A 15,423-nucleotide genomic window follows, 5' to 3' on the forward strand; every position below is an offset into this window, starting at 1 on the left:
GTCAAGGAAGCCATAAAGCTTTCGTGGTTATTTATTGATCTTTTTCCTCAATGATCACATCGTCCAGGAGCACCCAAAGCAAGAGTGAGAGAAATCCGGCACTCGGTACTCGGCACACCGTGGTCTTGTCGGCACTAAAGAGCCTGCATTTTCAAACTCCCCAAAGTAGTATCACTTCGTTAGCATTACTGTGGGGATATAAACGGCATGTGTAACATCGAATCTAATCTCAAAGGAGTTACAGTTGGAAATGTTGCTCCATAACACAATGTCTATTCGTACAGCTTTAGTTACGGGATCCGCTAATGGCATCGGCCGAGCCATAGCACTGCGCCTGGCGCAAGATGGTTTCCAAATAGCCATTAACAATCTTCCTAGCCAAGAATTCATGTTGAGAGAGCTGCAATATGAGCTTGAACTGAAAGGTCAGCTCATGGATATGAGCTTCTCACATATTCCACCCACGTTAGCTGACAATGTGGAGGTGTGCGGACTGCTATTCTTACTGCAGACATCAGCAACGAAGACGATGTCGCGAATTTGATTCGAAACACATCAGAGATGCTTGGAGGGATTGATGTAAGTATGAATCAATACGCCGATGTCAAAGTCGGAGCTAAACAGGGTGGGTCCACAGGTGATGGTCGCAAACGCTGGTGTGATTCTCGTCAAACCGATCCTCGAAATCAGTGCCAGTGAATGGGATAAAGTGCAGGCTGTAAGTTTCTAGCCCAAGACTTCTGTATTTCACGTGTTGATATGACATAGATCAATGTTCGGGGAGTCTTTTTGTGCTATAAATATGCAGCTCAGGAGATGATCAAGCAGGGTCGAGGCGGTAAGTTGATCGGAGCTTGTTCTATCTCAGGATACCGACCAGTATGCCACATCAGAACTCTAGTAACGTTCAGAAAGGAAGTTGACGAATCTGCAGTCTCAATTCGCGCCAGCATACTCCGTCAGTAAATGGGCTGTTCGGGGGCTCACCCAAGCTGTTGCTATGGACATGGCACAGCACGGAATTACGGTCAACGCATACTGTCCGGGCATGGTCCGTACCGATATGTGGGAGGCCATTGACACCAGCCTTACAACTAGAATGGGACTTCCCAAGGGTACTGCGTTTGAGAACGGTGTTGCGACCCGCATTGCGTCTAAAAAACCTCAGGTGTGTCTTGGCTCGTGACGATTAAGCCTTATGACAACTGATCAAGGCGAAATGCAGACTCCTGAAGACGTCGCTGGTTTGGTAAGTTTTCTGGCAGGAAAAGACTCGGATCAGATCACTGGGCAGAGTTTGATTGTAGACGGCGGTGTAGTATTCTCTTAGGGAACGTTTCCTTCAGTGGGGTACAATTGGTACGCTTCCAAAGCGGACAGTTGGGCAAAGGAGACACAGGGATTAATGGAAGTAGCAGGCGCTAGTATGACAACGTTTGACGTGATTCACGGTTACTTGGACTTATCGCCACTCTCACCTTTTGTCCCGTCTTATTGAGAGTTGATCATCAATGTGCTATTTGATTCAGTATGCAGTTTAATGCCTGTTGGTTCAAGGTAGATGACTACTTATGCAACAAAAGTTGGTTCTAGTACAGCCACCCTAGTCCTTACCTCCGTGCGCTGACCGGATGAGCACAGTATCTCGCCGTCGCTGAAAGTAGTAAAAGTCCGAGGTGGGGATCCCGGCCGGAGTGAGACTTCGGGATCTGCCTCAACCAGAAATGCCCGGACTACAAATAGGAAGTTGAGCGTGGCAGTCAATATGTGGAAGGACGGGTAGTCGACTTTTGCGAGCTTAGAGATCATTTCACAACGAGGTTCAAGAGAATTTCAACATGAAGTCTCAAATAGCTGGCCTGGTAAGCTGATTGTGTAGCTCCCATGCCAGTAAACCTTTTCCCTAATCAGAGTGCTCTCACGTAGGCGTTGGTCGCCGTGGTTCTGTACAAAGTTGCAACATGGTGGTTCCATCCTTTAAGAAAGTTTCCGGGCCCTAAATCGGCGTCAATTAGCAATGCAAGTTTTAGCACTCCATCTTATTGTGCTGCGCCGCGTGCAAGTGCTCACACATTTTTATGTAGGCTTTGTATTCGTGGAACTTCATGAGTGGTCGTCAGCCGTATCGTCAACTTGAGCTACATGAAAAGTACGGTAAGTTGCGTGACCTACGTGCAGACACCTACCCTGGGAGTGCTCGCTCTGACTCTTTGATCGTACCAGGCCCCGTCGTTCGCGTGGCACCAAACGAATTAAGCTTCAGTTCCGCATCGTCATGGCAGGAAATCTATGGTGTACGCAAGGGTGTTGAGCCTTTCATCAAGAGTGAATTCTATGATGGGGGCAACTTCGCCGCCGAGGCCTTGTCTATCGTTAGCGAGCGTGACCCCAAGAAGCACGCAGAGATGCGTAGATATCTTGGTACCGCATTTTCCGACAGGTCTCTCAAGTCACAAGAACCGATGGTCGCTGAATGTGTCGACCGCCTTATTGAGAAGATTGGAATGGTAGACGTGGGGACTCAAGGAACCGACATGGTCATGTGGTTCAATCTCGCCACCTTCGATATAATTGGAAGCCTGGCTTTTGGCAAGGACTTCGGCGGTGTCGAGTCGGGCAAGGAGCACTTCTGGATTTCGATCGTCACCAAAAGCTTGCGTATGGGGGCTCTCGCCGACTGCTTTCGCAGATTTCCAGCCCTCGCCGGCATTGCCCAGACAGTGTTTTCTGGCCTTATTGACAAGCTTCTCAAAGACAGTCGCACGCATCAACAGTACACCATGGATCTGGTTCAAAGGTTTGACTGCAAACATCCCATGGGCAAACGCCGTCTTTTTGTGTTGCAACGCTAAGGCCCTTTTCTGGTAGTCGCCTGGCCTCACAGTCGGACCGTGAAGATTTCCTCACCAAAATGATCGAGGCCCGTAATGAGGCGGCAATATCGGACGCCCAGATTGCAGCACACTCTTCCGACTTTGTGTAAGTCGCCCAAGTTATCCCTCCATGAAACGGACTCATAATCCTTTTCCAGCATTGCCGGCAGCGAGACGACCGCCACTACTCTTTCTTGCATGACGTACTACCTGCTCAAGAACCCTGCGATTCTGGCACGCTTACAGGATGAGGTGCGGTCAGCTTTTGTTAGCTACGAGGATATTACTGCGGCGACGGCGACTCCATTGAAGTATCTTAGAGCCGTGGCGCAGGAGGCTATGCGCGTCTATCCTCCGCTTCCTTTTGCCCTTCCCCGTGTAGTGCCCAATGGTGGCTGCACGGTTGATGGTCACTTCTTGCCAGGCGGGGTGCGTACTTACATTACCTTGCCTTGGGAACTCTTAGCTTACAAAAATTCATCCCAAGACCACAGTTTCGACCAGTACCTTTGCGGCAAGTATGTCATCTTCGAACTTCGACGAGCCGTGGGAATTCAGACCTGAGCGGTGGCTCGTGGACAACCCAACGGATGACCTCGACGCAAGTCAGCCGTTTTCATATGGAACGCGATCATGCATGGGACGAAGGTGAGTTCCAAATAATGATATGGTGGTTTGCGGCACGTTCTAATCATCAAACGTCGCAGCCTTGGCTGGATGGAAATTCACACAACTATGGCGAAGCTGGTCTATAGGTACGACTTGGAGCTCGCTGACGAGAGTCTCGACTGGCACCGGGATTCAAGGATGCATACGTTGTGGGAGAAGCCTCGTCTGATGGTGAAGCTCAAGCCCCGTGTGTTTCATTAACAAGATGGCAGCTATAAATCAGGCTTCGCGGAGAAGCTTTCGTGTTTTCACATTGTTCAGTCGTGTTCATGATGCTTAAAGGTCTTCAAGAATTACTAGCCCAAGACCAAAGTCATGGGCGCCGACCACGCTTTGCTAGGCTGACACTATATTCCTGCAATGATGGTTGGTCGGTCGTGACACGAAGCAAATTTGAAACTTAAACGTGCATGAACATGAAATATTGATCGTGACTTTTCCTCACTCTCGCACCTCTTATGGCCTTTCACATCCCTGGCGCGGCTGATTCTTACCGGCTGTGAAGGCGCTCGTTGGCTTCTATCAAGATGTTCTATGCGTGAAACGGACCATGAGTGCGGGTTTCCACCACATCACATGTAGTTGGCTTTCCTGTTCCCAGTCTAAATCTTTGTCAACCAGCTCTAGGTCGTACTGCCACAGCATCTTGGCCAAGATGAGATTGATTTCCATGTATGCGAAGCTTAATAGTCGTATTAGCATGGGATCGCTTGTAAACTAGGGTGCGTTCACAAAGCGGTAAGGGCTGTAAAACTCACTTTTGTCCCAAGCATCCCCGAGGGCCCATAGAGAATGGCTGGCTAGCCTCGCGGACATCTGTGGATCCCGCATCTAGCCAGCGTTCAGGCTTGAAGCTTTTCGGGTCAGAGAAATACCCTTCGCTATGCGTCAGAGTCCACGCGTGCGTGAAGACCTCAGCCTATAGGCACTCTCATCAGACTCCATGCTTTTGATTGTGCTTCAAGTTTACTTACACCCGCTGGGACGTAGATGTCGCCGACATTCATGCCTGGCGATAATCGCGGAAACCCCTGAGAGCCCGGTGCATACAGCCTAAGGCCCTCGCTGATGACGGCTTGCAAGTATGGGAGCTGGCGAGCTGCAGTGGCATTGATCTCTTCGAATGAAGAGAAGTTTGCCGTTATCTCTGTTTGAAGCTTTAGTAGACACGCTGGATTTCGGAGCAGATAGTATGTTGCCGCGGCAAGGAATGTCGCAGTCGTCTCGCCACCCGCGATTCTATGAGTATATCGTTAGCAAAACCTCGAGCATTCTCAAATGACCTTGAACTGAGGGGACGCACGTCAAAGTTGACACATGGGCAGTCATCTCTTCTTTGCTGATAGCTCCCACTTCGTAACTCTTGACAACGGTAGACAGAAAGTCATTGCGGTTTGACTTTTTGGATAGACGTCTGTAGTTCAAGGGTTAACAATCAACCAGGAGCTACATGCACACAAGCGTGAGGTTAGTGTTTTACGTACTCTTCGACCTTTTTCCGGCTATACTGGGAGTTCTGATTTTGGACAGCAAGAGTTGACGGGAGTAGCACGCGGGCTACTGTAGCCACAAAAGGGAGACGACGAAGGTTGTCAACCAGTGTGATGAAGTATAGATGGCTGACTATGATCTCCGACCAGCTGTGTGGCTTTCCTATAATGCGAAGTGATTAATATTACGATGTTCTGCTTGGCCATCTCCGAGCTAAAACTTTAGGCTTGAAACTCTCAACTTCTATTTACTTACCAGCTTTGACACTATGAAAGGATTCGCCAAACGCCATTTCGCCCAAGGAGTCAAAGGCTATCATCTCATACCACTTGGTCATGTTGAGACCCTCAGTTCGGAAACGATCTTCCCCAAGCCGATGTACGAAAGCGTCGACTGTCTTGGTAATAATATCTTCCTGGTCCAGCAACATCTTTGTGGAAAAGGCAGCAGAGAGCATTTTGCGCATTTGGCCGTGCTTATGAGGATCACGCTCACTACCAATGCATAATGATTTGAAGCCTGCGCCATAGATATCGTAAAACTCGCTTTTGATCACTGGTGCTGCGCCTGCAGCGCGGTGGCCGTAGATTGCCTTCCACGACTCCACTGAAGCAAAGGAGAGCTCATTGGGAGAAATTCGGACAACGGGCCCTATCAACGTTCAATTTACTAAGTATTTTCCATGGATTGGGGGAGAGGAAAGCCCTACCATGTCTGCGATGCTGCTCTTGGATGGCGTAGTGAAAGCGGCCAGTCTGAGAGTGAAAGATTCGCCAGATCTATGGCGAGAAACTTGAGCATTGCAAGTCCAACTAGATACAGCTAAGGCGTACTCACCAGACTGCATCTTCCTAATAGAGGTCCTGGGAACGCGGCAAGTTTATGGAAATACGCATTATAAGTGCTGGCTGTCAAGAGATACAAGACGACCTAGGTACGTTAGTCTTGAGTTCCAGTGAAGCTTTGTGTCATTCAGAGTAGTTCTTACAAGACACAATGATAGAGCGGCAACGCTTGAGACGGTTAGCTGCGCAACTCTTGCTTGCAGAAGGTGCAAGCACTCTTTGTGTGAAATGGCTCGATCAAGCATCGCGTCCCTTAGAATATCAACTGATGCTCTTCAGCATTTACCACTATGCTCGATGTGTTTGCTAGCAATCTAGCCTGTGAAATGTCGCTCTGAATATCACAAGCTTTGTTATTCCTTTTTCTGGTGACCTAGCAAAGGTCTACGTTGTATCCCTGACGAATCCGTAAGACATATTGGGTGCGCAGCGTAGGTCTTCGTCTCATCGGCCAGTTTCCGTTTTCGGAAGTGAGGTTTCCAATCATCACCGCGCTAAACCTTTCTCAGTAAATCCCGAGAAATGCACCGAACAGCAACGCTCCTTGCACCAGTTACAAATAAAGCACCGAGAATGGCCATTAATATACAAGAGATCAACATCCAACAATTCTTGATGGCGGCAAAAGTCAGCCAATTTCGACTGAGTGCGGCTGACTTTGAGTCTCATCAGCGCGACAGTTATGCCGTCAGGTGCTATCGAGAGGGGAATTGTCATGATGTGGCATAGTCAAAAGGACCAGTTTTCACTCTTCGAGACAGAATTGTCAGTTCTCAAAATCTGTCTGATCAAATTAAACTTTGTAACAATGCGAGGTATGCCTGGATTAATGGTCATCAGTATGGCGTCGGCAGAATGGCTCCAGGGCTGGACCACAAGTGTGCCCTTTCAAAATCCAACGATGCCGCCAACTCTTCGCATTTCGAGGCATTCTTTCACAAAAATAGGTTTATTTTCATCCTTAGATTATGGGAAGACCGGCCAAACTTATCTCGTAGGCAAAAAATACACAGCAGTGGCAGAAACCTGTACGAATGAACCGCGCCTCAACACGAGCCTCGTACGCCTCAACACCTCAGCCATGTGGGCGGCCCGTAAAACTGTCTATGTTTGGCAGTAAGCTCGTAGTTCACGTCAAGAAGGGCAACATCCCATCTTTTCCATCTCAACAGTGTCCCTAGGCTATGTCATATGGATGCGGCAATGCACCCGGGGGGATCACTCGACTGGGGGAGCTGTGCATGAACCCGACTTGACGACTTCAGATAAGTTCTCCGAGGGAAGACCATCACGAACGCCACGTCTGTCGCAAGACATCCGCATTGTGGGTAGCTTACCATCTGGCGGGTTCACTGCTACGGACCGTTGTTGAGATGGATTGGCATTCTACCGATCGGCTTCTAGCGAAACCAAAGGTTATATAGATCCCCCTTGAAGTCTGGTTGAAGGTTGGCATGTTGCCACTTTCTACCAGCAACTCTTTGATTCCAGTTACATCCACCAGAAAACAGTCTGACATATAGCAAGTCGATCACTCATCATGTCACTCAGCGTAATAACCGTACCCGACGAAGTCACCAGCATCTCTCCCATCTCTCACCTCGACAGCAAAGCCCCAGGTATTACCCAGAAAGCCATCCAAAAAATATCTGCCTCCAACGATGGGTACTTCCGCTTCAACCCAGTCATCGTCATGCTCATCGGCTACCTCGAACAAGTCAGCCCAGGAGGGCTAGACTCCGCAGTCCGCTCCGCCCGCGACAAGAACCCAGACTTCATGTCCAAACTAGCCATCAAAGACGCACACTCGTTCCTGACCTTCGCAAACGACCTCCTGAAATGGGTGCCTCGCGAGAGCTTCGAAGGCAAAGACATCTACGACATCCTCTGCACATTCTACTTCGTCCTAGACCAAACCCCCTCTCTGCAAAATCCAAACTCCAATCCGCCCAGACTCGCTAGGCCTTACCTGGCTATCCTCCTGGATCGTAGTCTACGCGCGACTCGTCGGCCAATTCCTCGACACACCCGCCTCCATCACCCCTTCCTCCCTCCAATCCTTCGCAACCTCACCCCCCTACCGCTTCCATGAAGCAGAAATCCCAAAAGGCGGTTTCCGGACCTTCAACGCCTTCTTCACCCGCCGCCTCAAACCGGGCCTCCGACCCATCGCCTGCCCCGATGACGACAGCGTGATAGTCTCCCCAGCAGACTGCACCTACGACAACTCGGTAGCCAACCAAAGCGTCGCCAAAATCACCCCGTACGGCTCCGTCGAGATCAAAAACGTCCGCTGGCCGATCAGCATGCTCCTCCAGGGCAGCGCTCACGCCGCAGACTTTGACGGCGGGATCTGGATGCACGCGTTCCTGAATACCACAAACTACCACCGCCAACACGCGCCCGTGTCGGGCAGAGTGCTCGAGGCGAAGAATATCCAGGGCATGGCGCACCTCGAGGCCGATACCGTCGGCGACGGACAGGTTCGCATGATGGGCGGGGTGGACGCTTCCGAAAACCCGGGGTATCAGTTCCTCCAGACGAGGGGGTTGGTGGTGATTGAGAACCCGGTGCTCGGCAAGGTTGCGTTCTTGCCCATCGGGATGGCCATGGTATCGTCTGTGGACTTGTTTGTCGCAGAGGGGGATGTGGTGAGGAAGGGGGACGAGGTTTCGTGTTTCCGGTTTGGAGGGTCGGATGTCATTTGCATCTTCCAGGAAAAGGCCGGGTTGAGGGTTGAGGATTTCATTCCAACGGCTGGTGGGATTTCAAAGTACGGGAGCATCTTGGCTAGAGCGCCGATGGGAGGTTCTCGCATGTAAGTCAGGCTTTCAGAGAAGTCGTCCAACGTCTAGACATGTTCTTGGATCGTTTCCTTTGAGATCTTGCTCTAGGCTGGCACCTACCTTAAAGAAGATGAATCAAAGCTGCTGAACTTCGCGATATTTGGGACTAGGAGTTTTTCTTTCGAACAAATTACAGCCATGGAATTGAAGACAAAACAAAGACAACATGATCAAAAAAGAGAAGTTGCGTCAATCGCTGACGGGAATTGAGCCCGACGTGGCTAGTGCTTGTTAGTGACATGTTCCAGAGAACATGAGAGAAATAGGGAAAGTAGCTTACGGGTCGAACCCACAACCTTGAGATTAAGAGTCTCACGCTCTACCGATTGAGCTAGCCGGGCAACCGGCGCATATACTAGGGTTGGATGGGTTCCTCAGGTCCAGGATGGCTTCATGTTCTGGATTTGCTAATTTGTGGTTCTGTGTCCAAGTGGGGAGAAGAGAAAAGATTTTGGGAAATCCCCATTGTGGGTGTAGGGTGGGACACAATAACAAAGCGCGCATCGTGATGTATGTGGGGAGTGGATGTCTTGAAGGTTGGGTTGTGTTCAACATTAGCTTAGATTTGGCGTACTTTGAGTAAGTGAGTGGCTCACTCGCAAGTTGCATGGATCACAGAGCCATTTCTAGTAGTCGAGGCTCATCTCTCTCTTTTTCATCAGTCGGCAATGTTGTCATGGCGTTCACAAACGGCACAGTCATGTTAATCAACAACCACAAGACCACGAACGAGGGCATACTGAAAGAACGCAGATAGTCTCTATTAGCCGCTACGCAGGCACACAAAGCCATGCGGAGGATGCTCGCTTGGAAGGGAATCGCCCTCCATGCGCTAGCTATCCGGGCAACCCCAAAGAAGGGGTTCGATTACTGAGTTTTGCGAAAAAAGAAGAGTCCCATCCTTCACCGACTTAATTGTCCTCCTCAAACAACCATGATCAAGGCCAACTCAAGGCTCGGGTTGGCTTACTAGCCTTCCTATCCTAATCCTAGCGAGAAGTGCCTTTGGTGGCCCTGTTGATGCATCCATTCTGCATGGCGCGGAACATGACACGACGGTGAAGTGCATCGGTCGAGGATGTAGAGCCCTCAGATGAGGCAACGGGCCTGGAACTCTCGCTAGACGGACCACTCTAGTGTCCTCTAGCCAAGAAAGCAGGTGCGCCGCTGCCGATGATGGGGCTCCCGATCTCACCTGGTGCACCTACGGGCCTGTGGGCAGGATACGCCATGTCGTTGAACTCGGGCACCCATCGCATCAAGTGCTGCCCTGGGCCGTTTGCATCCAGCTGGACCTCAAAGGTGCCGCCACCATTCTGCAGGTTGCCTTCTGTTTCGGCGAGAGCCAACAGATCAACTTCAGGGACAGACTCAGTCCTATTGAGCTGGTCAACCTCTGCCTTGACCGCTGCTAGATCAACAAAAGACTCTGAGCTCTCCGGGTTGCGGGCTTGCAGCTCCTTGCAGGCGCGACACATCATGAGCCGAATCGTCACCGAACGAGGGTTTCCCGCCGTACGGATCGGAGGCATAGGCTGCATCATAGTAGGGCTTCCCCATGTCGAGTTTCCCACTCCGGGGGCCACGGTGTATGACATTGGTGAGGGTCCCCACAAGCTATTGTTGATGCTGGAAAACCCATTGTCGAATGGCAGTGGAAACGCTGACCGTTGCAACTGGCTACGGTGCCTTGCCGCATTGATTGCTGCGTTCATCGGGTCCGATGCATCATCTACCAGGACGCTGCTGCCAAGATGCTGTTGGTTTGTGAAGTCGTCTGATGCGTCATTTCGGTGTCCCTGAACCACACTACCTGGTCGTCCAATGGGCGCTGGCCTGCCGATAGGCTGTGTTGGAATTGGCGATGAAGCTGGGTCGAAGCTGCCGGAATGTTGTCTCGAATGTGATCCGGGTCCTGGCGCCATGTTTTGCATATGGTCGCCCATGGGCTGTGGGAAGCCAGGAGGTGGGCCGGGCATGAAGCCACGTCCAGCTGGCCCGTTAAGACCGGGCGGAACGGCCATCATGCCTAGAGGGGGAGGAGGTCTGCCAAACCCGGTAATACCAGGCGGACCAAAGATGTTTGGGTCTGGCAGACGATTTCCCAGACCTGGCGGCGGGTTGAAGCCGGGTGGAGGCATGCTCATAGGCATGCCAAAGGGGCCAGGCTGCATCGGTCCTTTCATACTCGAAGGTGATATGGAATTGGGATGGGGTAGCGAGCTTGTGGTCGCCGCGCTAGTCTTCCATGAACCAATTGGCCCAGGACTCATGCGGCCGGGTGTCGCAGGGTGTGGCGATGGGTTTTGGCTGGCAGTAGAGCCTGATCGCGAAGCTTGGGATTCAGGCAAGCTGGTGTCCAGTGGCTGAGAGGCATGCTTAGGACGGATTGGTGTCGGAGCTTTGGGAAGAGCCGGTGTTGCAACGGGTATCTTGGGGGACGCATAGGATGCTGGGTTGGATGGATGTGTCGGAATCGGTACTGGGTGTTGCGATAGTCGCCGGCCGGAGGTGGGGATGGGAATAGGAGCAGCAGCAACCGTGGCAGCCTTTTGGGCAGCCTTTTCCTCCTGCTTGATGCGATCCTTGCTTTCCTTCTCAGCCTTGGCCTTGGCCTCCTTGTCGCGTTTGGCCTGTTCCTGCTTCTCTTTGCGCTCACGGAGCTCCTTGTCCTTCTGGTCTCGGATTTCCTGTTCGCGTAATCGTGCTTCTTCCTTGAGCTTCTGAGTCTTCTCGCGGGATTCGCGCGCTTTGCGTTCTTGCTCCGCGCGCTTCTCTTGCTGTTCCTGGAGTCGGCGTTGTCGATCGGTCTCTTTGCGAAGGCGTTCTTCTTCTTCCAGTCGCTTCTGCTCTTCCTTCTTTCGACGTTTCTCCTCCGCTCTCATTCTCTGCTCTTCCACCTTTCGCCGCTGCTCCTCGAGTCGAGCGGCCTCCTCTGCAGCCTTCTCGGCCTCCTTCCGCGCCTTCTCCTCGGCCTGTTGCTGTTTCTTCAGCGCGGCCTTGTCCTTGCGCTTCTGGTTCTCTTTGGCCTTCTTGGCTTTCTTCTGAGCGGTTTGCCTATTTTCCTCCTCGAGTTCCTCGATGAGCTGTTGCTGGCGTTGCTTGGCGACCATGTCTCGATAGGCTGTCAGGACCCGTTGCTCAAACATTCGAGCGGCGAATATTTGGAACATGCGACGACCCTCTTCCATGCGCTGTTCCTCGGTCATCGTGTCCTGATGATGGCAACAGTAATGCTCAGTACTCGAGTGTTTATGGTCATATGTGTATTGAGAGGAGCTCACTTCTTCATCCTCGTATTCCTCTTCTTGACTGTCATCATAGTCCTCATCCTCCTCCTCATCTTCGTCGTCATAGTCGTCTTCGGGAGGAGGATGGTTATGATTCGAGTAAGAGCCGTTGACGGGATGAGCGTAGCCGCGAGAGAATTGCTCCTTGGCGTCCTCTTCTCGGGCCATGCGGCGTTCGGCGAGCTGCTCCATCATTTCGATGAAACGCTTGCCGTCGTTTTTGAGGAGGTCATCCGCAACGGTGAGTATGCCGCCTAAGTCCATGTTACCATATCTGCAGAGTAGGGAGTCCAGAAGCTGCATACCCTTGACTTGCAGGCTGTTCCCAAACGTCAAGAAGTCGGCAACGTCTCGATCGTGAGGGTGAGTATCTTCGGGGGGTTCATCTTCGTCGCTGTACTCGTCGTCTTCTTCGTCTTCCTCTTCTTCCTCCTCCTCCTCGAGATCCTCATCCTCGTCGCTGTACTCCTCCTCTGGCTCCTCCTCGTCGTCATCGTCGCCTACATGTTCCACTATACGGCCGCGTGACGGTGGTTGGCCTGTGTAGGATGACGGAATGCGTGAAGGTCGCAAGGGGAACTCGCGGTGAGGGGGCAGAATATGCGGTCCTTCTCCGTTGTTCGCAAAGGTCTCGAGCTCCTCATAGTAAGCGTCGTACAGGCCTTCGAGTTCCTCCTCAATGGCGGTGCGCTTCCTGCCACAAACAGTACAGCTGCATGTATGCTTTTGCTGCTCCTTCATCTTTTTCAGGACAGCGTCCTTTTCGACCTTGACTAGCGACTTGCGCTCGTCTTCGCCGAGACCCAACCAGAACTCCTTGATGCGCTCCCGCTCCTCCTGCGAGCTGGTGTTCCAGATCTTATCCTTGGAGATACCAGGGCCACGGGGCGTCAATGGCGAGTGGGAGTGAGAATGAGGAAACGGAACAGTGTCGTACTGGCTGTTGGCCAGCTGCGGGTTCTTTCCGTTCTTCTTCTTCTTCTTTTTGGACTTTTTGGATTTGGTCGCGGAGAAGCCGTTGGCATGGGGCCGGTCGTCGGTAGAGTGATGGTCTTCGGGCTCGTCGTCGCTGGACTCCTGATCCTCGTCATCTTGGGCAACCTGGGGTTTGGGCGCGGGCGCACCAGGAGCAGGACTCGGGCGACGTCCGTTTGGTGGTTGGACAGCGGCTTGCTCGGCAGCAGCTTTGGCGGCAGCCTTTGCCCGACGCTTCTGCTTCTTTCGATTCACAGTAGGCGCTGAGGGGTCAGCACCGTTGGTATCGAGGGTCTGGACGCTGGGCGCCTTTGCCGACGAGGTCGGAGTAGAGGGTTGCGAGGGTTCGGCGGAGGGAGGGCCTTTCGGGACGGTGATGATCTTGGAGCCATCCTTGTTTGTGTATCTCGCGGTGGACTTTGTATTCGGTGACGCTGGCGTCTGAGCTGCCGGCTGGCGATGGTTGGCCGGCATTTCTAGTCTCTGCTACGAAGCGAGCGACGTCGATGTCATAGAGAGGGATAGATGAAGGGTAGTTTGCGGTTGTGGGTGCGGTGGGGGAGTAAGCGCTGGATTCGGGTTCGGCGAGAGGGATAGAGAGAGAGGTGAAGTCGAGCTCGAATTCGGCGGTCGGTCGGGTTCGAGAATGAGGCGATACTGGGCGAGGTAAAGCTATGTGGAAAGATGCGTAAGCAGAAATAAAACCACAGCTGCCCCTCTTCGCAATGACGCTCGAGGTGTTCGGAGAGATTGTGTGTGATTGAAGTTGGGTGGGCGTTTGTGGGTAGCGGCTCGCGAAAGTGGCAGGCGGGATGTAGCGCGCTGGGCGGGCTTTGGGCGGGCTGAGGGTGGTGGTGATGAGGCAGGACTCACAGGTGGAGGCGAATATTATTCGAGATGGGGCGCCGGGGCAGCCACACTTGTGTCTTGCCAAGGGAACAAACACTCCGCCGTGAAGGTGCAGCACGAAAGGCCGAAACGGTAAAGGGTATGATTTTTGTTGGTTTTTTCGGCCTTGTTTCCTCTATCGATATTGTTCCTCTTTTTTTTTGCCCCTGAAACCACCACCTTGCAGGTTGATAATAGTTCAACTTGAAAGGCACACGAATCGAATCGCAGTGCAGTCGCAAGGCTGGTGGTGGTGTTGGTGGTGGTGGTGGGCTTGATTGGGGCTGATGAGTGTGTGACAAGCAGAGCGCGGGCCGATGATGAGTGCCTCTGTGTGGTTCGTTGGTCGCTAAATTCCAAGGTTGGGTACCTTGGATTGGATCTTTAGGTAAGGCAAGGTGAGGTACCTTGGGAAAGAGCAGTTCGAAATGAGTTAGGTTGGGCAAAAACGACCTCAATATTTCAGCGAAAGGAAAGATGAAGAGCTGAATGGATTGAATTATCCGCTGTTCGAATTCCTTTCCTTTCCATCAATGGGAAACAGAGAACGACACCCATATGGTAGGCGACGATACCAATGTCATGAAAGTAAAAGGATGGAAGTGAGGTACCTCTGGATCTCTGATCCAACGGATGCGTGTCGTTGTTCGTTCCGCTATGGGCGGAGGGAGGGATTGAAGGGAGAGTGGGATTGCATGTCATGCCCAAGTCACTCGTCAGCAGGTTTACGTAGGAGAAGTACATCACAGGGAGGGGGAAGTGACAGGTGGTGAGGGACCTGAGGCAGGGGCCCTACCCAATTGCCTATCACTCGGGGTGTGCACTTTACCAGGCTCACATCAGGAACTTGGAAACCTGGGTCAGTAAGGTAAGGTACCTAAGGAAGGTACGGAGTACCTTTGGTTGGTCCCATCAATCAGATTTCAAGGCCAAAAGAGGTGAGAGGTTTGTGCCGTCGTCCACGTGACTGCTTGCCCAGCGGGTCCAATTGCTTTTGCGTTTTGTGGGGACCCAACAGAGCTGGCTGCGCTGAGTGGCTGACAAAGCTACAACCTCTATGGCCTTTGCTCGTGATTGAGCTTATTGCCTGAGGCTCTCGCTAGCCGAGTAACCACTGAACCAGGCATCAGGCTTTGGTGGATTCCCATCTTGAGATCCAAAACCCAGCTGACATGACCAGATCCCGATATTCACCCTGGGCCTGGAGCTTACCTAAGGCCCTGTGTCTGTGCCTACCGGAATGAGAACCCGGAAAGTTATTCGATTTCGAGGCCCCTAGCCAGGCACCCAGGTCCGTCCCACGATTCAAGGTCCAAACACCAAACACCAAACACCGCGATGCCTGTCACCTGCGAATCGGTTCAGGATCTGATGTCATCTCAAGACCTACAGCCTCCACATAGCAAGCTGTATGGGTAGCTTTCTCAATTAGCTCTTGTCCCACGCATCCAGAGCACCCGAGAAGCTTGGCCACCGCCATTGACCGCCGAGTGAAGCAGCTCGCCAAAGCGCGGGTCGTGCCATCAACAACATACATCATCTTAGA

General features: G+C 52.1%; 4 protein-coding genes across 4 annotated transcripts; 2 read left to right on the forward strand and 2 right to left on the reverse strand.

The window, feature by feature from the left end:
- Positions 1 to 268: 268 nt before the first annotated feature.
- On the forward strand, positions 269 to 3,743 carry CABS01_02083 (benzoate 4-monooxygenase cytochrome P450; the record flags this gene model as incomplete). Its single annotated transcript, XM_060535461.1, has 12 exons — positions 269 to 425; positions 485 to 579; positions 638 to 718; positions 769 to 879; positions 935 to 1,168; positions 1,226 to 1,249; positions 2,085 to 2,154; positions 2,224 to 2,797; positions 2,869 to 2,979; positions 3,032 to 3,302; positions 3,361 to 3,521; positions 3,581 to 3,743. 12 exons carry the CDS (start codon positions 269 to 271, stop codon positions 3,741 to 3,743), a joined length of 2,052 nt encoding a protein of 683 aa, XP_060395766.1.
- A 321-nt stretch (positions 3,744 to 4,064) lies between these two features.
- On the reverse strand, positions 4,065 to 6,123 carry CABS01_02084 (BCL4p; the record flags this gene model as incomplete). Its single annotated transcript, XM_060535462.1, has 9 exons — positions 4,065 to 4,224; positions 4,301 to 4,461; positions 4,517 to 4,781; positions 4,846 to 4,956; positions 5,027 to 5,195; positions 5,289 to 5,684; positions 5,743 to 5,812; positions 5,871 to 5,963; positions 6,022 to 6,123. 9 exons carry the CDS (start codon positions 6,121 to 6,123, stop codon positions 4,065 to 4,067), a joined length of 1,527 nt encoding a protein of 508 aa, XP_060395767.1.
- Positions 6,124 to 7,418: 1,295 nt separating this feature from the next.
- Positions 7,419 to 8,700, forward strand: CABS01_02085 (uncharacterized protein; the record flags this gene model as incomplete). Its single annotated transcript, XM_060535463.1, has 2 exons — positions 7,419 to 7,721; positions 7,789 to 8,700. The coding sequence occupies 2 exons, from the start codon at positions 7,419 to 7,421 to the stop codon at positions 8,698 to 8,700; spliced, it is 1,215 nt and encodes a 404-aa protein (XP_060395768.1).
- A 1,157-nt stretch (positions 8,701 to 9,857) lies between these two features.
- CABS01_02086 (stress response protein NST1) lies at positions 9,858 to 13,463 on the reverse strand (the record flags this gene model as incomplete). The annotated part of the gene is made up of 1 exon (XM_060535464.1): positions 9,858 to 13,463. One exon carries the CDS (start codon positions 13,461 to 13,463, stop codon positions 9,858 to 9,860), a length of 3,606 nt encoding a protein of 1,201 aa, XP_060395769.1.
- Between the last annotated feature and the right edge of the window lie 1,960 nt (positions 13,464 to 15,423).

This window comes from Colletotrichum abscissum (assembly GCF_030869225.1).
Source record: "Colletotrichum abscissum strain IMI 504890 chromosome Unknown Scaffold_4.1, whole genome shotgun sequence".
NCBI classification, from domain to species: domain Eukaryota; kingdom Fungi; phylum Ascomycota; class Sordariomycetes; order Glomerellales; family Glomerellaceae; genus Colletotrichum; species Colletotrichum abscissum.